Raw genomic sequence first — 24777 nt, forward strand, 5'->3', positions numbered from 1 at the left:
CGGCTGCCCCACCCTTCAAACCGAAACGCATTACTGCTTCACGGCAGAAATAGGCAGGGCGGTGGTACCCACCCGCGCGGACTCACAAGAGGTCCTACCATCTGTAAAACCCCAGTCTCTGTCTATAGACTCCAGTAACAACATTCCACCAGGTGGGCCGTGAGCTTTGCTACCTGACTTAAGCCATACCGAAACACAAAATGAAGATTTCTGAACAAAAACAATCTTTGAAAATTTGTCTCCAAATAAAATATAGTCGGTCTTCAATATCGGAGACATTAATGAGTTCACATAAAGTTCATTTTATCGACAAATCGACAATCAAATATTTTTGTGTCTCCAACAATAAAAAATTGAGAGACACTTAAAGAATTGTATTTGATCGCCAATCATTCATCACAATGTAATCAAACCAATCTACCATCCGATATAATTGATTAAGCTAGTTGTTACAAACAATAATTGATCTAGATTATTTTTACGCTGTGCATATATATTTTTACGACTTCCTGTTATATAGGTATCATATAATTTATCTATGATGTGTAGTAAGTACCCTTTTGTTTGCCAATGAATATTCAGTGAATGCACACGCATTTTATTACTTCAAATAAATTATTTACAAACTACACCGAGCGATCATTTTTGTACTGGTCATGAATAGTAGTGGCCAAATGTCTTGTCAAATCAAACACCAAAAAAGTATTCATGGGAATTCTTAAGACGTACAAAGCTCTAGAAATTAACGCTAAACCAATAGTATCGTGGTATATATCAGTCTACCGAACGCGATCCTCGGGGTTAATATGTAAATCGCATTCGGTAGCTATTGCTTCGGTGGCTCGCAGCTATTGTTTCAGAATAATAACGGAAGAAAACAAATTCGTCTTGTGTTGTTGTTGTTATTTAAATCAGAAGTAATGAAACAACAACTATTAAAATCTGGTGGAACATGATTTTAAAATGTTCAGTTGGCTTTTATTTACTAATTTACTAATTTATTTCGAATTGGAGATTTTTTTTTCCTACCTATGCTGATAACCTTGAGAGGCTATATCAGCTTCTCCTTGACGCGTATGTGAGCTCACGGGGCTCAAACCGAGTGTGTTGCTAACACTGGCCCTAGCAAGAGCAGTGCTTCGCAGAAACTACCACCGGATCGGAAACGCGACCCACAGAGAAGATACAGCGAGAAACTCAGTAGGCTCAAAAAAAAAACGAACAATTAAAGGATACTGCGACTTTGGAAATGAGCTAATATCGATCCAACGGCTATACGCAGGCACCTATTAACTTTCAATTTACGAAATGTGATGAGCGAGTACTGACGACAATAATTGTGTTGTCAACTCTCTAATCAGCTATTAAGAAAATTAAATAATAACAAACGCAATGGAGAACACCATTAAGGTTAAAGCGGTTCGTAAAAATATATATTTAAAACAAATGTATTGAAGTCGTCGTGGCCTAAAAGATAAGATGTCCAGTGCATTCGTGTTGAAGCGATGCACCGGTGTTCGAATCTCGCAGGCGGGTACCAATTTTTCTAATGGAATACGTACTCAACAAATGTTCACGATTGACTTCCACGGTGAAGGAATAACATCGTGTAATAAAAGTGAAACCCGCAAAATTATAATTTGCGTAATTACTGGTGGTAGGACCTGTTGTGAGTCCGCGCGGGTGGGTACCACCGCCTCGCCTATTTCTACCGTGAAGCAGTAATGCGTTTCGGTTTGAAGGGTGGGGCAGCCGTTGTAACTATACTGAGACCTTAGAACTTGTATCTCAAGGTGGGTGGCGCATTTACGTTGTGGATGTCTATGGGCTCCAGTAACCACTTAACACCAGGTGGGCTGTGAGCTCGTCCATCCACCTAAGCAAAAAAAAATGTATTTAATTTATTAATATATTTCATATCATAAACGATCCATAACTTTAGATTAAATATGTGTTCATTAGCAAAATACATTACCACTGAAATGTAATTGTTGAAAAAGTAATAACTTAGACGAAATATATGTTTCAATCAATCAAGTAGCCACATAGATGCTTGCCCGACCTGCCCCCGACGCTAAGGGATCGTCTCCCTAATTCATTATGAACGGGCTTTCGCACGTATCTTACCAGCTATATTCAAAATTAATTCGAAGTCCCGAGAATCAAATTGTTGTACACTGCAGATTTTAGCAAATACATATTTATGAGAAAATTTATGTTATTGGTTTTTTTTTATTACAGTTAGCATGTTCAGATAATATTTAATATTCATAAATCAGAAAATCGAAGATTTTTTTTTTGTTCCTACCTAAGCTGGTAGCCTTGAGAGGCTATTCCAGCGTAACCTTAACTAGTGGGTGAGCTCACGGGGCTCAACCCTAACGACGTTGCTAACACGAATCCTAACAAGAATCGTGCTTCGCAGAATCTACCACCGGATCGGAAACGCGACCTACTGAGAAGATCCGGCGAGAAACTCAGTGGGCTGTGTCTGAGGGTTAATTTACTCGTCGAGCCCTTCGTCGCAAGCGACGGGTTCGACGAGAACGGTGACCGGTGCTTGAAGTACCTAAAAGCACCGTTAGTGGATCGGGAGGATCCGAAATGACGTGGTTTGGACGACGTCGACTGCTTTCCATTCTTTCCGCAGGCAGTTACCGGCAGCCACGATGAGAGGGTTCTCGTGTCGTGCCGCTTTATCGAAGTGGAAATCGAAGAAATAATATACATATGTACGGTACGTACTTAAGAGTAATTTCATTTCATCACTTCTATAAATAATGCACAAACAAACCAATTTCTATCGCGAAACGATCGTGAACTAATTAAGTGTACAAGAGTTTTTCTCTAAGGAAATGGAAATGTACATTACACATATCACTTCAAACGTCTAATAGTAGACTGTGACGTTATTGTATCTATAGACTTTGGGCGAGGCGGTTGAGATATCTAATCTAATAAGACTAGCTTGTTTATTTAAAAACTTTTAAATATTGCGACGATGCCGTGATTAAGAAACTAAGGCTGGTATTAATTAAAAAAATATTTAATTTAAATTAATTAAAGAAGTCGTCGTGGCCTAAAGGATAAAACGGCCGGTGCATTCGTATGTAGCGATGCACCGGTGTTCGAATCCCGCAGGCGGGTACCAATTTTTCTAATTAAATAAGTACGTACCCAACAAATGTTCACGATTGACTTCCACGGTGAAGGAATAACATCGTGTAATAAAAATCAAACCCGCAAAATTATAATTTGCGTAATCACTGGTGGTAGGACCTCTTGGGAGTCCGCACGGGTAGGTACCACCATCCCGCCTATTTCCGCCGTGAAGCAGTAATGCGTTTCGGTTCGAAGGGTGGGGTAGCCGTTATAACTATACTGAGACCTTAGAACTTATATCTCAACGTGGGTGGCGCATTTTCGTTGTAGATGTCTATGGGTTCCAGTAACCACTTAACATCAGGTGGGCTGTGAGCTCGTTCATCCAACTAAGCAAAAAAAAAAAAGAAATAATCAAATCAAAAGCGCATATATTAAAATGAAATCTTTACATTAATAAATTACTGATGGCAATATTTATTCTATTTCGACATATTATTGTAATAACACTCATGCGTTTGTATTGTAACTAATAATACATACATGTAATGTGCAATGCATTTATGTCTAAAGTTGGAACGTTAGACAATATAGTTGAGATTTGGATCTCGGCGCTCCCAGGTTGGATGGCGGTGGTACACGATGGGATGTTTATGCGCTCCCATGTTCACTGAACTAAAATTAAATCGGTAAAACACATCTATTTATTTTCATCAAAGCGTAAAAAAGCGAAAGTGATCATCTCTATTAATAGTGGAACATTGTTAGTTTACGGTAGGCAGCGGCTTGGCTCTGCCCCTGGCATTGCTGAAGTCCATGGCCGACAGTAACCACTCACCATCAGGTGGGCCGTATACTCGTCTGCCTACAAGGACAATAAAAAAAAGTTTGCGATTTACTTGCCATAGATTTGTGCTTTTATCAAAGTTTTTTATGCCTTTCTAAATTAAATTTTTTTTTTTTTTTTTTTTTTTTTTTTTTTTTTTTTTTTTTTTTTTTTTTTTTTTTTTTTTTTTTTTTTTTTTTTTTATTGCTTAGCTGTGTGGACGAGCTCACAGCCCACCTGATGTTAAGTGGTTACTGGAGCCCATAGACATCTACAACGTAAATGCGCCACACACCTTGAGATATAGTTCTAAGGTCTCAGTATAGTCACAACGGCTGCCCCACCCTTCAAACCGAAACGCATTACTGCTTCACGGCAGAAATAGGCGGGGCGGTGGTACCTACCCGTGCGGACTCACAAGAGGTCCTACCACCATAATAAAAAGGGATATTAATAAATTTAATATCCTTCATACTAACAAGCTCTTCTCCAAGCGAGTGTAAAAATACCATGGGGGATTCGCTTCCGTTTATATTCCAACAATTCCTAATTAAAAGTTATATAAACATCTAATAGCATTAGAGAATTATTATGCTCCGTTGGTTCAGAATGAGAGTTGTGCCTCGTCGAGATACCGAGCAATATAATAAAACAATATTAATTATCAATTGACAGCTCGTTGCGTCTTTTGTGAGGCTTAGCAGTCAAAGCAGAACAATGAGGCATTTTCACTGCGAGGGCATCGTTTTAGCAGGAATTATTACAAGTCGTTTCGTGTAGTGTGTACGTGGTGTAATGCTTCATATAATAAGATTTGTATTTTAATGTAATATTTTGGAAAATAATGCCAAATCATATTAGTGATTTTTTACTGGTGGTAGGACCTCTTGTGGGTCCGCACGGGTAGGTACCACCACCCTACCTATTTCTGCCGTGAAGTAGTAATGCGTTTCGGTTTGAAGGGTGAGGCAGCCGTTGTAACTATACTGAGACCTTAGAACTTATATCTCAAGGTGGGTGGCGCATTTACGTTGTAGATTGTAGTTGTTAACGGCCGTCTGGTGTAGTGGTAAGTGACATAGTCACTACACAAGGGGGTCGCGGGTTCGAATCCCGCCATGGGAAGATATTTGTATGATAAATATAAATATCTTTTCCAGGGTTATGGATGTATATTAAATATATGTATGTATGTGTATAATAAAAATCTTACATTTATTTCCGTTATCTGGTACCTGTCACACAAGTTCTTTACGAACTTATCACGGGACCAGTTAACGTAGCGTGATTGTTTTTAAAAAAAAAAGATGTCTATGGGCTCCAGTAACCACTTAACATCAGGTGGGCTGTGAGCTTGTCCACCCATCTTAGCAATAATAAAAAAGTCTGTTTTAGAATGATACATCTCTATTCCAAATACTAGAGAAACGGTACTTCTAAAAGGAGTACACTACATGAAAACAACACTTTTCTTTTCGACTTCCCGATATGTATGTATGTCTTAGTTCATTTTAGAATAATAATGAAATGCGACCACGTTATTCATACTCGTTTATAATAATATTGTTTTGTGTCATTACGTCAATTAATCTATTGAATTTTAAATTTTAATAGTACCCCAGAAATATTCATTGTGATAAAAAACTGTATTATAAAAGTGAATAGAAATTCGTCTAAAATCAATTTATTTCCCCTCGGACTGACAGAGAAAAGGGCGGAGCGATTCAGTCTGTTAATAAATTCAAATTTATTCGCTGATCGGGCGCGCTAACGTATTTAAAAAGTGATTAGAAGTTAAATTGACACAATATGAAGTTTTTGCGTTCCCAACAAATCGAAACGAGATAAATCGTTTTTCATTACGAATTCTTAACGCAAGTGACTAAATCAACGATTCGAAGCCTGGTGCATATAATGTTTATAACTAATGTATTATTAATGTTCTAAATGGTACCACTATAAAATCAATTTTGTATGAATTAATTTACCGATTAGCCTCTTTTTTTTTGTCAGGAGGAAATCGCCGGACTTCCGGCCTTCACTGGGGATGGAGGGCGGGGCATGTCGGAGTCGAACCGACTAAAAACTCCTGTCGCTCAACAACCAGCATCCAAACCTCGCATGAGACCGATTAGCCTCTAATGATAATATTTATCTGCTTATACAATTTTAAACATAAAACATTTTGAAACTAGCTCTTTGTGTGCCAGGATCCAATACTAAACTTTCATTCAACCCATAGACACAGCCCACTAAGTTTCTCGCCGAATCTTCTCAGTAGGTCGCGTTTCCGATCCGGCGGTAGATTCTGCGAAGCACTACTCTTACTAGGGTCAGTGTTAGCAAAACACCCGATTTGAGCCCCGTGAGCTCACCTACACGTCAAGTAGAAGCTGATATAGTCTCTCAAAGCTATCAGCATAGGTAGGAGAAAAAAAAAACCTTCAAATTGAGTATACAGATATTTTGATAATAAAAAAACACCAATATTAAAAAGAAACATTTTATTTCAAACAAAACATAAGACTACGTATTTGAACATAATAAAAAATTAAGTGAGTATTAAATGTCCCACGTGGGTACTGACGTAATTCTACATATTAAGATGAAACAACAAATTCACATCGAGAAATGTGGTTAAATTCACATTGCCGCTGGTAAGTTGTAGCCCCGTATCGTTTGTTATATTAAGGTGCTCATGAAAGTAAACGTTGAGTCTCGAAGGGCGAGAATAATCATGTGGAATAGGCCCAGCTGCGTATGCTTTAACTTATGATAATTACATTCGGAGTAACCCGCCCAAAGCAAAATACTCTTACCACACTATTGTAAGCAGCTATATGATTTAAATATTGAGACAGTGTTTGGAATTACAATTATTTACGTTTATATCGCGGCGGTTCGAAACTAGTATACAAAGCTTTACTAAGTAAATCACACTCTTTGAGTTCCCTTTGCGCCTTGTGTGCCATCTTCATCATTTTTATATCTTCAGCGAAGAGTTCATTCGTTGCTGCCTTTACTATTTCTTGATCCAAACAGTCCAGTTGTGATGTAAGTTCTAAATATTGTAGTTCTAATTGACCCGTTAGAAGTGACAGACTGTCTTTTGGATCTTCTGGCGTTTCAAAGAGACGGGTATTGACGTATTGTACACAAGTGAAAAGTTTAGCGGTGTCATATGAAGCGAACAATTCATGGAATTCATTTAATAATATCCTCTCAAAAATAGCTTTGTTCTCTTTTTCTTTGTCTTCCATCCAAACTACATATTTCTGGAAAATCTCAATAAATTCTTCTAGTTCAAATACTTCATCTTGTACTATCTTTCTATAAAAGCCACGATATTTCATCACCTGAACAATAATGTTATTTGCAAAAACATTTATTTTCATATAATTTAAGCATTGTTTACCCAAATCATCGCAAATAGTCATAAGTTGTTTAGGTTCATCGAAAAATAGCTCCGGACTTACTTTTTGAAGTTTGAGAAGTGTTACTTTTAAACCATTAATTGTTTCTGCTGACGTAATATTTTCTTGTAGGTAGTTTACGTCAATAATATTTTCGTTAAAGTGTGACATGAACTTATTTTGCCAAGACATAGGGCTCAGCGAAAATAAGAATCCGCGGTATTTATCTAAATTTTCAAACGTTGCTAGTAAGCCAGACAACTGATTTCGTATTTTAACGCAAATGAAGCTGTAATTTTCTAATTGATCGACCATTTTGTCTAGTTCAATAGACTTTGCATTGGCCAAGGCTTCAACAATTTTTCCTCTCTCGTAGCATTCTTGGGCGAATCGAACAAAGTTAGATTTTGTTTCAGTAAAAAAAGTATCAATTTTTTCGTATTCAGTATATTCATCTCGTAAAGCCGTATCTATCTTAATTATTTGATCTCTCCGATAAGCAATGTTTGCTCTGAATAATGTTATGTCCCTTATATTCCTCATATAAACTTTTATATCACTGAACTGTCTCAGAGGCCTCCCTTCGATTATTTTATAAAAAGTTTTATCAATATCACATATTGTTCTTGGATCGTTGGTGATGAAAGGTTCTGGCATACTTGATTTCTTTTCACTTTTTCTTAACGTAAAAAGTCGCATGTGACTAGCCAAATTAAACGGGTTATGTTCAATTTTATGGATTTCCTGTTCGCTGACTTTTGAAGTTGCGTTCTTGGTGTTATTAACTTTGAATTTCGGATTTTCATTTTCTTTTTCGTTTTCATCACTGCAAATTGCTGAAAAAGCCCGTAGTTTGTTTTTTTCTAAGCGCTTCTTGTAGATTTCATCCGTTGTTAGCCTATTGGTCATAAACGTTATTGTTTAATATGGTCTCAAAGCCTATAAATATTTTATAAAATTTAAAACTCAACTGTGTTTAGTCCAAAATGAAAATAAAGCTTTAGCTTATTAAATTGTAATCACCAACGCCATTTGCAGGAACTAAGACTTGGCGATTTTTTATCATAATATTATTAAATATGTTTCGACTAAATATCACCATTTGATACAAATATGGAAATTCTAGCACTGAGAATGAAATATTGTACATGTATCTATTTCATATCTGTACTATATCTTACTAATGATTAATAGAATGCAACTACAAGTGTAATAATAAAATATGCAAACTTAGAAAGGAAAATAAACAGATAATATTACCTGCGCATTTTTTCTATTAATTTCTAGCGTGAGCAGTAGATTTGGTCTAAACTTCAAGATGATTTTAATATTCTCTTGTCACTTGTCACTTTAAAAAGCTGAGCAACATAAAGGTTTGCTTAAATTGTCTCCATGGATTTATTCTGTTGATTTTTTAAACACTGTAAGTATAAGTATTTAAATTATTATAGCTATTTTAATTAAAAAAAAAACTATTTAAATTATTATGGTGTAAGAAAATCGTTCTTAGAGAGACACTGAAAATACTTTACAAGTTACCTTTTATAGTTTTGGTACTGCACGCAGTTTGACTTGTAGTGAATTTCTGTTGAACCATGAAATCCATGATTTCTAGCACATTTGGTGAAGGTCCTCTCAATGTCTTGTTTTTGGATAATCGGATTAGACAATATTCTGTATTAAACACAAGTATAATTCAAACATCAAGTATAGTTCAATATTACTTCTTAGTTCCATAAAATATTTATTTCCAGCTAGCTGACCCGGCAGACTTCGTAGTGTCTCAATCGATAAAGAAAAGACCTAAACTTTTATATGAAATAAATTTAAAACAACAAAAGAAATCCGTCCGACAGGGGGCACATCAAAGGATTTTCGAGCATTTTCCATATTTATTTACCTTTTAAACCTTCTCTGGACTTCCACAAATCATTTAAGACAAAAATTAGCCAAATCGGTCCAGCCGCTCTCGAGTTTTAACGAGACTAACGAACAGCAATTCATTTTTATATATATAGATTATATTGAGTATGTACATATTATATTGTATGTATGTATTATTTTCATTTCGGCTATAGATATTTATTATATATACTACTAGGACTATACAACTACTATTATACTATTATATACACTATATATTCTCGATATACATAAGTAAACTCTATTGTTATTTTCGATAAACAAATAATTTGTAACCATCTTTTAAAACATATGTGAATAGTGCTTTTTTAGTAATGGCGAAATTTTATCATAGTAATCAAACGTTTGAATAAAAATTAGTAGTTTCTGTTACAAATTTAATTTGTATCATGAAAAGTTTTAAAATATATTTAGTCCGTAATTTAATGAGAATATAAATTATAGGCAAAATAGTTTTGGACGAGGTCACTCAATTTAACACAGTCTGAATGATCACGGCCTTTTCCCTTTCAGTTTGGCCCCGAGCGAATAATTCCTCAATGACCACTGACGGAGGTGTCGGTTCCGACACCCTGTGTTTTGGTCTATAGAAAATCATGTAGCGTTTTCATTTAATAATAGGTATTTTGTGTATTAACAGGATTTTTCCTGCCATTCCATAAATAGAAAATTTAATTGGTGTTATTATTATTATTGCTATTATTTATGACGTTTGTAAGCATACGAGCATACGGCCCATCTGATGATAAGTGGGTACCGTCGCTCATGGATTCAGCAATACCAAGGGAACAGTCAAGTGGCTGTATGACGTTGAGTTCTCCTCGCAACTCTCATTTGAAGAAGTACGTCATAGCGCTCGGGAAACACCGCGGATGGTAGCTTTAATACCGAATGGTTCGGAGAAAAAAGATCTCTGGAAACGCACTGCCGATGAACGCAGGGGTTCTAGATGTTATGGTCGTCCATGTTTTCGATCGGTGGCGGGAGCTGCTATATAAGAAAATTTAGGGACCATATCGAATAATTCATCATTACGAACATTTTTTATTAGTTATTGTTTTGAAAATGAGATATCCCTATTGATTTTGTTTACATGGATTGGAAAACGAGCTTACGACCCACAATTAATTGAATTTTTAAATATCTACTGTTGACGCTGCCCCTCGTCTTGAAATACCAAGACTTAGGAGACTTAAAAATCCCGATTCTATTACTACAGCTGAACAAACCTTCACATCGATCGAAGAAATCGATCAATAGTAATATTAGGAATATTCGATCGCCATTATCTAAAGTGACGTACAAACGGGCATTGTAAATAAAAACGCTACTAATCTGTGCTTCCATTAAAATTACAAATAGGTTTTCAAAATATGTACTCAGCTATAAAAGCCTTTTCCCGACTAATTTCCAGTACTAAATTTTCTTGTAAAAATTACACGATCATAAATGAGTAGAAATAAGCCATAATGGATTTTTTTAATTTTTCGCAGAAAGATTATTCAATTAAATCCCTTTAAAAACTTTTTTACGTAATCTACGTTTTACAATAAATTAATTACGTCTGTTAAATGCAGCGATGCCCGCATTCTCTTATACTTTGAACCACGGCTCTGCAAAAATCTTGTCCGAAACCCAAGAAACCTTACAGGAACTATTCCGAAGAGGGTCAACAAGAGCTTGTTAATTAAATGGCCCTTATCGAACCACAGAAATTAATCTCCGTACACAACCGAAAACTGATTATTGCGTGAATACAAAGTACGTACGTACTTATCTATTTTGCAATTTTGAAATTTGTTAATATGACTGATATGACGTGACATTACCTATATTAACTTTAAATGATAATTTCAAGTTAGTATAGGTAATATCATAGTGTACGTGAAGTCTACTCCAATCCCATGTTTTTTTTTTATTGCCTAGATATGTGGACGAGCTCACAGCCCACCTGGTGTTAAGTGGTTACTGGAACCCATAGACATCTACAACGGCTGCCCCACCCTTCAAACCGAAACGCATTACTGCTTCACGGCAGAAATAGGTGGGGTGGTGGTATCTACCCGTGCGGACTCACAAGAGGTCCTACCACCAATAATAATGTACGAATGTCCTTGCCATTAAACAGGAACTCATCACTGCTTGTGTGAGATGAGATAGCAAAGGACAACCTAGCCTTTTCCTACAACTATCTCAGCCATGTACATTAATTGCTTAAGTTCGAGCCGACGATTTTCTAATAGTTATTACATTTTCAATAATCAACTACAATGCTGCAAACAGTTAAGCGCAGATTCAGGAGTATTCGTACAAATTTAATCAGCCCCCGGCGATTATGTAAATTTGTCGTAAACGAACGGATTTACCCTCATTCAAATTAAGCTTAGTGCCGTCTGCCACCTGGAAAACGACGTTATTTATTTTACGCGCAAAGCTCTGCCGACAGTCAAAAGAACTTTGTATAATTATGTGGAAAACATTATACTGTATAGTATTTAAACAGTAGACATAACTAACCGACTAACTAGTCGTCCGTCACCACAATAAAAAATAAATAATAGTTTAAAAAAAAACTAACAAAATACGCCTTTATAGAAAATCCAACTAAAAAATATAAATCAATTTTAATAACTTTGAATTAAAAATAGTATAAAAAAAATATGATTTTATTGTAAAAAAGCGTGGCGTGCTTTTCAGGATGTTATGAAAATGACCCTTGTACTCATATCTGTTCATAAAATATTTATAACTACTGATACCATGCACCCCACGCTTTTTTTACAATAAAATCATTTTTTCTTACACTATTTTTAATTCAAAGTTATTAAAATTTATTTTCTATTTTTTAGTTGGACTTTCTATAAAAGCGTATTTTGTTAGTTTTTTTCTATCTATTATTTATTTTTCATTTTTAGTTGAATTTCTATTTTTTCAAATATATTTTTTTCAATATTTTTTTTAAAAATTGAGTTGTCACCGATACTTAATAAGTATACCAAAGGACAATGCCCATTTTCTATGGGCCCCTAAAAAAAGTTGTCCTGTCATGATGGTTTTAACTTAATTTGATAGACAAAGAAATATCGTTTCATATTCAGAAAACGATTTTTATATTCTCACCCAGGTTTAAGAGAAATCTGTTTTTTTCTGCAGCTAAAATTAAGTTGTTAATTGTTTTCTTCGAAATCATTAATCGCTCTCATCATTATTTACAGTATTAAATAAGTTGATTGTGGTTAATGTTGCTAGAAATAAGCCCTTACGTACATTTTATTATTATTATATCCTCATAATAATAATAAAATGAAATGAAAATCCGGAAGCCGGCAACGATATTGTTGTTGTTGTTTTTAAATTCACCAATAAGCAGGCAAAGAGCGTAGCCTATACAGCCTAGTCTGTCGAAGTTATATATTTTTTATGTCAATAAAAAGCCGGTGTATCTCTTTTTATTGCTTTTTGGGAGTTTTGACGTCAACTCGACGAATACCACATTGACTGAGCATGAATTTACGCAGACCTTTTATACACAATATTACAAATACAAATAATACAAATTACACAATAAACTATTAAAAAAACATTAAAATAAAAATTCCAGTGACGCTTCACTCGGGTTGCTGCCAAAACTCTGATCTTATATAATAAGAAGAGTAATGGTAGGCCATTGATATTTTTACTAATGGAATCATTAATATCTAAAAATATTAAATAATTCATGGTTTTAAGTAATAATTATTAATACAATAAATATTGAATTGAACAAAAATAAACTAAGAAGCCTGTGAATTATAAGCATTAGCTATTTTTTTTTAAATTGTTGTTCAAGTCACAAACAACTCTTTCGTTTGACAGCATATTGGTTTGCTATAAGGCTGTATGGGCTAAGCCCTTTGCCTATTGGCGAATTTAAAAACTATGGCATGGATAGTTTTGGGATGTTATCAATTAAGTAATTTATTTTTTTGGAAAACAATGCCAGGTTGAAAGAAATGTTGATACATAAACTAAACAACGTGAAAAAATAAGGCATAGTTTTTCAAGTACAAATAGTTTTGACATAAAGTTGGCCCACTTTTGGGCATTGTCCTTTCGAGTTAATCCGACGTTTTGAAGGGGGCCAAAATCATGTTCAAAGATTCCGTTACAAACATACGTACTAACATACATATGTCTGAAGCTAATCGTTCATCTGCCTACAAGGGCCATAAAAAATAAAATAAATAGACAATAAAAAACGCCAAATTTAAATTTAAATGAAGTCTTTGTGGCCTAAAGGAAAAGACGTCATTTGATGCACCGGTGTTCGAATCTTAGGCGGGTACTAATTTTTGTAATGAAATACATACTCAACAAATGTTCACGATTGATTTTTACGGTGAAGGAATAACATCGTGTAATAAAAATCAAACCTGCAAAATTATAATTTGCGTAATTACTGCACGTACGCCGTTTTCGCACGACTTCTTGTCCGATAACTGACTGACTTGTCACAAGAATCCATTTGCCAAGACGTGTGTGGTGAAGGAAGGGTCTATCAGGGGTCAGCCTAGCTTCTTTAACCCTCCTCCAAGAATAATTGCTAAGTTTGGATCCGGTGTCTGCGGTTGGGATGTTTGTAGGTACTAATTAAATACTTCTATCCTCTTAGACTTAGTGGGCATATATCGTAGTGTTATAATATCGAATTCTAATCATACCAAAACTTTATATATTTAATTTACAACAATAAAAAAACTAATTACAATTATTACAAAAAAAGAAGTATTTTCAGAAATTCAAAACATTATTATTTATAACAAAGGTAATATAATTTTAAGGCCAACAGTTCCCGCTCTTCAGAAAGTTAATTTTTTTTTGTCAAATCTTCAATCACATTTTTTTTTAATAGAATATATCATGTTCTATTAAATCATTAAAATAGTTAATTTTCCATTATTAAACTAATAACTTTGTGGTTCTGTAATTATTATTTGATGAAGTCAAGCTCCGGTCCACCAATTTCTAATGTAAAAGTGCTTTTAGAACTATGTAAATGTGGTGTCGAAGCGCGATGATTGTTCCGAGAGCCGTTTAGAGCGTATTACAAAAATCTTTATATTCACAATAATAATAATTTCTCATATATCAATTTTGTGCTTATTCACAAAGTTCACAAACTTATGTACTCGATATTTCTTTTATACTTTACATAAATTCAATCGTATAAATTCATTCAACCTTTTCTTCTATATACTGCTCTTAGTCTCCAAATGAAATAGCTGATAATAGCTATGCTATAGATAGTCGGACATGACTACATCATCAGGATTGTAGTTTGATTCTTACATTCTATAAGTTCACATCTTCGGCATATATCCAATCAAAGAGTCACTGATGTACTACAGAAACACATAAGATAATATAATAAGTATATATTACATAAGATAATATAAATTATATAGGTGTTTTCCTTATTATTATATTCATTATTTTTAAAGCACATGCTATTTTTTGTAATGTAAAATATATCATAATTTTGTTTTTTTCTTTTCAAAAGTTGATGATCGGACTATTTCAGTTTTTTGAGAAACTTTTAAATGTTTTTTTAACTATTTTAATAACATTATGTAAGGCTTGTTATGATATAGCAACATACTTATTGTTTAGCATTGGAGAATTTTTTATTTTGTTCGTTTGGAACTTTTACTCCTGGGGTGGGTGTTTGATTAATGTTGAGATCTATATTCTCGTTTGTGTAGGTACTTATGTATTGACATGTCAATTATTATGCTGTGGTTTGAGCCGTGGACTATTAATACTGTTGGTTAATTATTTATATGATCTATTTTTTCTCTCTCTCTCTAATGGCTAATTTAAGGATTTTTTACCAGAACGTTCGTGGTTTACGTAGTAAAACTAATTTGTTTTATAGAAACATTATTTTATGTGATAATGATATTATATGTCTTAGTGAGACATGGTTAATGCCGGGTATTTATGACTCAGAGTTGTTTGATGAGCGTTTTGTTGTTTACCGTTGCGATCGGAACTATAACTCTCGAAATGATTCTTTGGGTGGCGGGGTACTTATTGCTGTGCGTAGAGGAATTACCGTTTTTAATTTAACCTGTCTCCCTTCCAACAGAAACCGATCAGCTGATATTATTTCGATAAAAATAAATATTAAGCACAATAACGTTAGTAAACTACTCCATCTTTACTGTTGCTATTTTCCTCAATGTTCCTCTCAGTTTGAAGATGAAATTGGTTTTTTTGAGGATATTTCTGACACAATTATTACTAATCCCGGTGACGAATTTTTGTGCGTCGGCGATTTCAATATAAGGAATGCTTCTTGGGAGCTGATCGGTGTTGATGGACCTGCTAGACTCTTGAATGGTGATCGGTGGGACTCACTTGTCTTTGGTCTTTCTAATTTTTTAGCTTTTAATAGTTTTAAACAATTTAATTCGATTTCTAATATAAATAAAAGATGCTTAGATTTAGTAATAAGTAATTGTGCTTGTAAGGTTGTTCGTTCGTCCCTTCCTCTTGTATCTGAGGATGATCATCATCCAGCCTTAGATATTCAGATTCAGGGGTTAGACGTGAGACCCCTACGTTCTCCTGGCTGGTCCATATTGCTTTTCCATAAAAGTGACTACTCTATTATTAACGAGGAACTTTCGAAAATTGATTGGAAACAATCTTTTATGAATTTAGATGTCGACATGGCCGTGGGCAAGTTTCATGAAATCTTAGACAAGATTATTTCTGATAATGTGCCTGTGAAGGTCGTAAGAGGTAACTCCAATTTCCCTTACTGGTACTCCTCTGCTTTAATCAAGTTGATTAAAGAAAAAAGAAAATTTCACAGGAAATGGAAATGTTATGGTCGATTGGCCGACTATTCAAGTTTTTCTGTTCTTCGTGAAAGACAAAAAGCCTTAAAAATTTGCTGTTACAATGCACACATAACAAAGTGTGAGGATGATATCTTGAAGTGCAGTAAGCAATTTTGGAGATTTGTTAAATCCAAGAGGAGTGCTGGGGATTTTCCTAACGAATTGTTCTTAAATGATAGGTGCTCATCTGATGGTTCTGAAATATGTAATTTATTTAATGTTCATTTTGGTTCTGCCTTTTTAACTAACAATACACAGTCAGCATCATCGTTAAGTTATACCCCTGCTTCTTACGACCTTAACTGTGTAGATATTTCTTCATTTTTTATTTCGGTGGGTAAAGTCAAGCAATATTTAAAAAATCTTGATATTTCCAAGGGTGCTGGTCCGGATGGTATTCCGCCTGTTTTTTTGCGACAATGTTACGCTCAGCTGTGTTACCCTTTGCATCTTCTTTTTAATCACTCATTATCAACTGGTGTTATGCCCCGTATTTGGAAGCGGTCGTTCGTGGTGCCAGTCTTTAAGAGCGGTGATAAACATAACATAGCTAACTACAGACCAATTTCTAAAATTTGTGCCATCCCTAAGATGTTTGAACGTATAGTTTATGATTTTTTATTTCCATTGATTAGGCCTCATATTATAGAGCAACAGCATGGTTTTATAAGCCATAGATCTACTGAGACAAACCTCTGTGAGTTTTTGGATTATGTATTGAGCTCCATGGAGGATGGTCATCAGGTTGATGTGGTGTACACGGATTATTCCAAAGCGTTCGATCGAATAAATTTTGACATCTTGATTGAGAAATTGCATGGACTTGGGGTCCACGGTGATTTGCTGCGATGGCTTGAGTCTTATGTTAGAGATCGCAGTCAGGCTGTGACTTTCAATGGTTTTTGTTCATCATTTGCACCTGTTCCCTCGGGAGTTCCTCAGGGCTCTCATCTCGGTCCTATGTTATTTAATATATATGTCAATGACGTTTCGAATGTTTTCAGGAAATCCAAATTTATTATGTACGCTGATGACAAAAAAGTATATAAAGTTATAAAGTCCTTAAACGACTGTTTGGAATTACAGGATGATTTGAACAACTTATTTGTTTACTGTCAAAATAACTTACTCACAGTGAATACTAATAAGTGTACTATTATAACATTCTCACGTGGAAGATCGAATATCTTGTATGACTATTCTATTAATGGTCAAACTTTGGTACGCACCACAGTTGTTCGTGATTTGGGTATTTATTTGGATTCCAGTTTGATTTTTGATTTTCATGTTAATGAAATAGTAAATAAGGCTTTTCGAATGTTAGGCTTCATACTTAGAGTTGGTAAAGACTTTAAAAGACCATCTACTTTGATTCTGTTGTACAACAGTTTTGTACGGTCTATATTGGAATATGGCTCCGTCACATGGAACCCCCAATATAATATTTATATTCAGCGACTAGAAAGAGTCCAAAAAAAGTTTTTTAAGCATCTTTTATACCATTGTCGTCGCTTTAACTCTCCAGAACCGACAGAATTTGTCTCTCTAGTCGATCGCAGGCTACTGAGGGATCAAATGTTTTTATATAAAATAATAAATAACGAGATTGATTCTAGCTATCTACTTTCCAAAATTTCATTTAAATGTAGTCGTATTTCCGCGCGTTCTAAACAGACCTTCCACATGTCCACGGCTCGAACGAAATATGCTTCTAACTCTTTTGTCCGTAGATCTTGTAGGTTGTATGATGCTAAGTTCTCTAATGCTGATATCTTTTGCTTGTCACTTGTAGCATATAGAAAAGCTATTTTGGAGTGTTTATAGGGTGATTTGGCCCGATAAGTGTTGTAGTTTTATAGTGTGAGTTAATGTATAAAATGATATGTGCGTATTGTGTTGCTTTTGTTTTTTTTTTTTGTAATTTAAATTTCTAAATTTCTCTTCTTGTTCACTATCTACTTATATGTGATTTTGATTGTGGAAACATATTTGGTTATTGTTTTAGCTATATTTTTTAAATATTGTATGTTTTGTATTGTACTGTTTGTTTCCCAAATAAATAAATAAATAAATAAATAAATAAATAAATAAATATTGTATCGATCACGAATATCAAAAATTTTACAGAGCCACAGACTCCGTTAGAAAACCGAACTTAGACCTGAAACTTATACTCAGTATCGCCAATAGATTAACGAGACAATGAAATTTTATTAGGTATATTAGTATATAATAAATATACTAATATAATAAACTGCTGCTGACCCGGCAGTCTTCTTAATGTCTGTTTATTTATTTAATTTCTTGTGTGTCTTTTTATTTAATTCCGAGCATTTTCATATTTATTTACCTTTTAAACCTTATCTGGACTTCCACAAATAATTCAAGACCAAAATTAGCCAAATCGGTCCAGCCGTTCTCGAGTTTTAGCGTGACTAACGAACAGCAATTCATTTATATAGATTTGATTAAATATATGTAAATCTTTTGCGTAAAAATCTTTACCATCCCTACAAATGGGTGCCAATTTCACTAATATAGTAAACCGCAGTCTGGTGACGTGGCATCGCGCCAGCCCGCCGCCCGTTTTAATTGTGTAATCCTCAATATACCTTCCAGAATGCGACTGAATTTGAAACTATGTATGCCCTTAAAATGTTATATTTATGAAGTTTTCACCACGCTTCGGGAATGCTCGAAAATGCTTTTACATTTGACTTCCCATTTCCTGAGTAATAAATGTAAAACTACATTTGCATGCAGTGGAAATAAATAAATAATGAATGAGCATATATTATCGCGTTCGAAATTAGATATTTTTTTTTATTGCTTAGGTGGGTGGACGAGCTCACAGCCCACCTGGTGTTAAGTGGTTACTGGAGCCCATAGACATCCACAACGTAAATGCGCCACCCACCTTGAGATACAAGTTCTAAGGTCTCAAGTATAGTTATAGAATAAATAGCCTGGCTTAAAAAATTAAACACGCTTAGCATTCCGTAACTCATTAATGTTCTAATGATTTGTCGAATGTGAATATTTTTCAGTTTCATTTAAACAGAGCACGTTTGTAACAAAGCGGTTAATGGAAATACAAAAACTGTTCACATGGATAACCACCCTGCCTCATTGACCAGAGAGAGCCGAAGGCGTTATTCATTTCAAATGCGGTCAACCATAAAATTGATCAAGCAAACGTTTTGTTGCTTATATACTTAAATTTATGTAAATACTTATTTAATTCGCAACTCCACTGGTTTCGTATCGTATTCCTTAACATTAAACATACTATAACGGGTCAAACGGCCCATTTTGAACTTTTGCATTGAAAATGCATGTAGGTATTATTGCTGCGGAGGCGTCGCCGCTGACTATCAGTCACGGGCTGATCATCGTGCCCGGGGCGTGGCACGTCCCAGCTCCAGTGTGGTCAGAGCGCGGAGGGTCCAATCTCAGCGGTCCGTGCTGGAGTCATGGTCCAGACGGCTGGCCGATCCTTCGGCTGGTCGTAGGACTGTCGAGGCGATTCACTCAGTTCTTGTGAATTAGGTGAATCGTGACAGAAGACGCCTCACTTTCCGGCTCACGCAGGTACTCACTGGGCATGGTTGCTTCGGTGAGTTCCTGCACCGGATCGGAGCCGAGCCAACGGCAGAGTGCCACCATTGTGGTTGCGACTTGGACACGGCGGAGCACACGCTCGTCGCCTGCTCCGCATGGGAGGGGTGGCGCTGTGACCTCGTCGCAAAAATAGGAAACGACTTGTCATTGCCGAGCGTTGTGGAATCGATGCTCGATGACGATGAGTCGTGGAAGGCGATGCTCGACTTCTGCGAGTGCACCATCTTGCAGAAGGAGGCGGCAGGGCGCGTGAGAGACGCACAGGCCCGCCGCCGTCGAGCGGGAGCCAGGGAGGCGGATCTCGCCCAAGCCCTGGCCCTCTAAGTGTTTCGGGTCTGCCTCACATGTCGGCCTGGGGACCGGCGAAGGGGGCCTAAGAAGACGACGTGCAAGCTGCTCTGCACGCGTTTTATGCATGAGCATCCAGGTGATGGAAGGCCGGCTATCCTCAACTCACACTGGTTCTGACCTAGCGGGGTATTCCGTAGGATAGACCGTTCTAACTGGTGACATCTAGGTGGGCTTCGGATAGCCTGCCGACCGAGAGAGCTGGTGGTCGTGGCGCCGACGACCGCCGGTCCGGCGTCCCGAGGGGGGGGGGATGGGAGAGATGTGCTCCGCACTAAACGCTTCACTTTCCCCCCTTTGCCTTTTCATGAGCTCTGTCTCATGCGAGGTTTGCATCTTACTTGTTGAGCGACAGGAGGTTTTAGTCGGTTCGACTCCGACATGCCCCATGCCCCGCCCTCCATCCCCAGTGAAGGGGGAAAGTCCGGCGATTTCCTCCTGATAGAAAAAAAACCTTCAGTAGACAAAGTAAATATTAAAATCTTTATCTTTTCAGAGTATCAGTAAATAAAATGGTTTTCTGGAATAGATCGCCTTTAGTGATAAGAGAGCCTATTGTACAACTACATATATCTGTGCTATAAAGTATATTTTCTCTCTCTATCTCTAAAATTCTCAAAAGCACAACAAGCATTTGGTGTTATTTGCTTTGAAAATAACGTTATCTCAGATACGTTCTCAATTAGCTTGTTACCTTGTTAATTAGACACGACTTAAAAAGGTTGTATAGGTACTTCTTAAGTGTCACTCAATCAAACTGATTCTCCTTTTAGCAGCACACCCCTTTTTCTCGGATGTCACAGTTTCTTTCACGTCAAACACAGAAGGGGTGTCATTAATTGAAATAAATATTTACTGAAGGAATTTTCTTTCGGGAGAACGCTTGTCAACTCTCAATTAGAAACGGGACCCTTTATGTTTGCGTATTTATATGAGGATTATTATTCCTCCAAAAGATTACATAAAGAACTGAGAACACTGGCGAACTCATCAAACCCAGTAGCGTCAAATTTATATTCCGCTTATTCTTAACGTCACCGCATTTACAATTTAACGATTCATGCCTTCGACACTGAGTTGTCGAACGCGTATATAACGTCGACACATATACCACATCAACATCTTCTTAGTTAAAAATGACATGAAATATATCTATATATATAAAAATGAATTGCTGTTCGTTAGTCTCGCTAAAACTCGAGAACGGCTGAACCGATTTGGCTAATTTTTGTCTTGAATTATTTGTGGAAGTCCAGAGAAGGTTTAAAAGGTCGATAAATATGAAAATGATCGGAATTAAATAATAATAACAATTTTGTTTCCCTTTGATGTATCCCCCGTCGGACGAATTCCTTTTGTTTTATGTTTATTTTATACAAAAGTTTAGGTCTTTTACTTATCGATTGAGGCAATACGAAGTCTACCAGGTCAGCTAGTATATTATATATTTATAAGATTACTTTCACGGATTAATACCCTACCTTTTTGCTGTCATTATATAATGTTTCGAATACTTTACAGCTTTCGTTGTAAACGACTAATATTATTATTCAAAGATATTTCATCAGTTTGTATAATTTTTGTGTTTAATTATCTTTACGACTCGCGAAGAATAGAATAGTTTAGAAATAAACAATATTTTCTTCGGTTTTCGCGCCCTGTAAGTTCTGCCATAATTATCATATTTTTTTTTTATCAATAATCAAAAATGATATACGATAAAGGTTTTTTTTATTGCTTAGATGGGTGGACGAGCTCACAGCCCACCTGGTTTAAAGTGGTTACTGAAACCCATAGAGATCTACAACGTAAATGCGCCACCCACCTTGAGATATAAGTTCTAAGGTCTCAAGTATAGTTACAACGGCTGCCCCACCCTTCAAACCGAAACGCATTACTGCTTCACGGCAGAAATAGGCAGGGTGGTGGTACCTACCCGTGCGGACTCACAAGAGGTCCTACCACCAGTATTGAATATATAGGGTACAGAATAAAATGGCTAGATGGTACGATGACCTCCGCACGGTGGCCGGCAAGAAGTGGATGAGGAGAGCCGCAGACCGGGCTCAGTGGTGTAGATTGGGAGAGGCCTATGTCCAGCAGTGGACGACTGTGGGCTGTTGATGATGATGATGAATAAAATTGTCTAAAATGTATTTAAAATTTAGAAAATCAATCACAAACATAGTTAGGTAGTTAAGAGGGTTACGTTATAGTTAATTTTTATTTGTGAAGACCGAGAAGGAGCTTGGCAAGAAAAGAAAGAATCAAGGGGCAAGGCTTTTCTTTGTGTGCATACCTACGTCTCGGGTATGGCTTGTCTTTTATAACGTGAACCTGAACCCGACATCAAAGGTGAAACGTCTTATTTATAAAAGGTAATATGTGTTTATTAGAAACTATCATTTTTATGGCCTCCGTATTGCTTTCAACTCATGCTAACCCAGACGGTGCTAATTGCGTTCCTTACAAAAGGCTTTAACGTGCGTCATTTGAAGATTTTCGAACCAAAAGACTAACTTATAACAATGGCAACAGATGTAGTCTCCGAAATCGTAATCAAACAATTTGATGACAAATGTAATTTTGTCATGCACTGCATTTAGTTGTATTCGTTATTGTTTAAGGGGTTTTTCTTATGGGGTTCTAATGGCTTGGTTTTTCTAATGGCTCATAGCTTAGTTTACTCACTGAAAAGTTAAACGAAGAAACTATAGAGCATAAAGAATATCTATCTATACTACTATTTCCACTGGTGGTAGGACCTCTTGGGAGTCCGCACGGGTAGGTACCACCACCCCGCCTATTTCCGCCGTGAAGCAGTAATGCGTTTCGGTTCGAAGGGTGGGGTTGCCGTTGTAACTATACTGAGATCTTAGAACTTATATCTCGAGGTGGGTGGCGCATTTACGTTGTAGATGTCTATGGGCTCCAGTAACCACTTAACACCAAGTGAGCTGTGAGCTCGTCCATCCATCTAAGCAATAAAAAATAGAAATAATAAAAATTATAAAGAGGAAAGATTTGTTTGTTTGTTTGTATTGAATAGGCTCCGAAACTACTGAACGGATTTTAAGCTACACTATCCCTGAGTGACATAGGCTATATTCCTTTTTTTCAAATTAGGGATCCGTGCTAAAACTCCAATAATGTAACGCAAGGTTTAAAAAAAATTAACGAAAATATTCTTTACATCGCGTGCGCTGCGAAAACTATTGACGATAGAATAAAGTCATCTATCTTATACCTTTAAACGAGAATTTTTTGTATAATATATAGCTGTCTAAACTAATATCACACAATAAAATAAAATGGTCGTGGCGTCATCTAAAGGAATTCCAATTCAGCTACAGCACAAAGCGATCGCATTCTACTAATGTGCGGGGACAATTGAAACAGCTCAGTGGAAAATCGCGCAATAAGTATGCATCACATACCTAGGTTCTGCGGCTGATGCTTCGCCGAGATGTCTAGCCAGACTCAATACCATTACTACCACTTCTATTACGTGTATTTTCTATTTGTATAAGGCAATATCAATGTGAGTTAATAGATATTGAATGGCTTACCGGATGCGAGTTTGGGATGAAAGTAAAATACGAGCACATATTGGCTTATCAAATAATGACAAATTATTTTTAACTTAATGACACAAGGCTACAACCAAAATATCAAAGAGATGTCTTATAAAATACATTACATAGATTAAAAACTAAATAATTGCAGCAACCCTTTTGTATCATTTTCTCTTTTCCGAATAATTTCTGCCGCATATTAAAAGATCGCACTGACGCGTAACACCGTCTTACCTACATCTGCCGCGACAATTCCTATTATCCGGTTCTGTTAATTTAAATACATTATAATGAGATTTCTAAATGTGATGTCTATAGTTTCCAATTGACATCAGGCACCAATAAAAAGGAATTTATGGATAATAATACATATTATACAGACAAAAGAAAAATAAAGTGGATAATGCAGAAGGCAAGTTAGCGGATGGCAAGTGTGCAGAATGACCAGTACTCAGTAGGCACTACGTAGAGTTTACGGTTATTTGAGTGGACACGCGCGTTAACATCGTAATTTATATCAGTAATACAGGCGTTATGATTACAGTCTGACCGTCTGCTCTTTATCTCGCTATGCTTTTCATACTTTTGGTTTGGTTTCGTTTTTTTTTGTATGAAACATTATTTGATTAATATACATTTTTATTTAGTATTTTGTTTCTGATTTTCGCGGGTTGTAAATATAATTAAATTTACGGTGGTCACGGTCAACTAGTAAAGTAAAGTATTTGAAATGTCTGTAATAATATAGAAGTGTAGTGAACATTTTAATTTAATATACATTTTTATTTTATTTACTGATGGTAGGACGTCTTGTGAGTATGCATGGGTAGGTACAGTAATGCATTTCGTTTTAAAGGGTAGAGCAGCCGTTGTACTGAAAAAATTGAGATCTTATAACTCATGTCTCGAGTTTGTGGCGGCATTCACTTTGTAGATGTCTATGGGCTCCGGTAACCACTTAATACCAGGTGGAGCGTGAGCACTCGACCCATCTAAGCATTAGAATTTTTTCTTAAATTCTTTATATAAAATTAATGTTTTTTGTTGTTTTTTTGCTTGTAATCTATGCTTTTGCGCTACAG

The 24777-nt window shown here is 35.9% G+C and overlaps 1 protein-coding gene across 1 annotated transcript; it reads right to left on the bottom strand.

Annotated features, from left to right (window-relative positions):
- Window positions 1-6417: 6417 nt before the first annotated feature.
- LOC101738897 (uncharacterized) lies at window positions 6418-23780 on the bottom strand. Its single transcript, XM_012693151.4, has 4 exons — window positions 23690-23780; window positions 8881-9015; window positions 8602-8762; window positions 6418-8239 (listed from the first exon to the last, which is right to left on the bottom strand). The coding sequence occupies exons 3-4, from the start codon at window positions 8607-8609 to the stop codon at window positions 6805-6807; spliced, it is 1443 nt and encodes a 480-aa protein (XP_012548605.1). The 5' UTR covers window positions 8610-8762; window positions 8881-9015; window positions 23690-23780; the 3' UTR covers window positions 6418-6804.
- Window positions 23781-24777: the final 997 nt, after the last annotated feature.

The sequence above is a fragment of the Bombyx mori genome, chromosome 12 (genome assembly GCF_030269925.1).
Source record: "Bombyx mori chromosome 12, ASM3026992v2".
NCBI classification, from domain to species: Eukaryota; Metazoa; Arthropoda; class Insecta; order Lepidoptera; family Bombycidae; genus Bombyx; species Bombyx mori.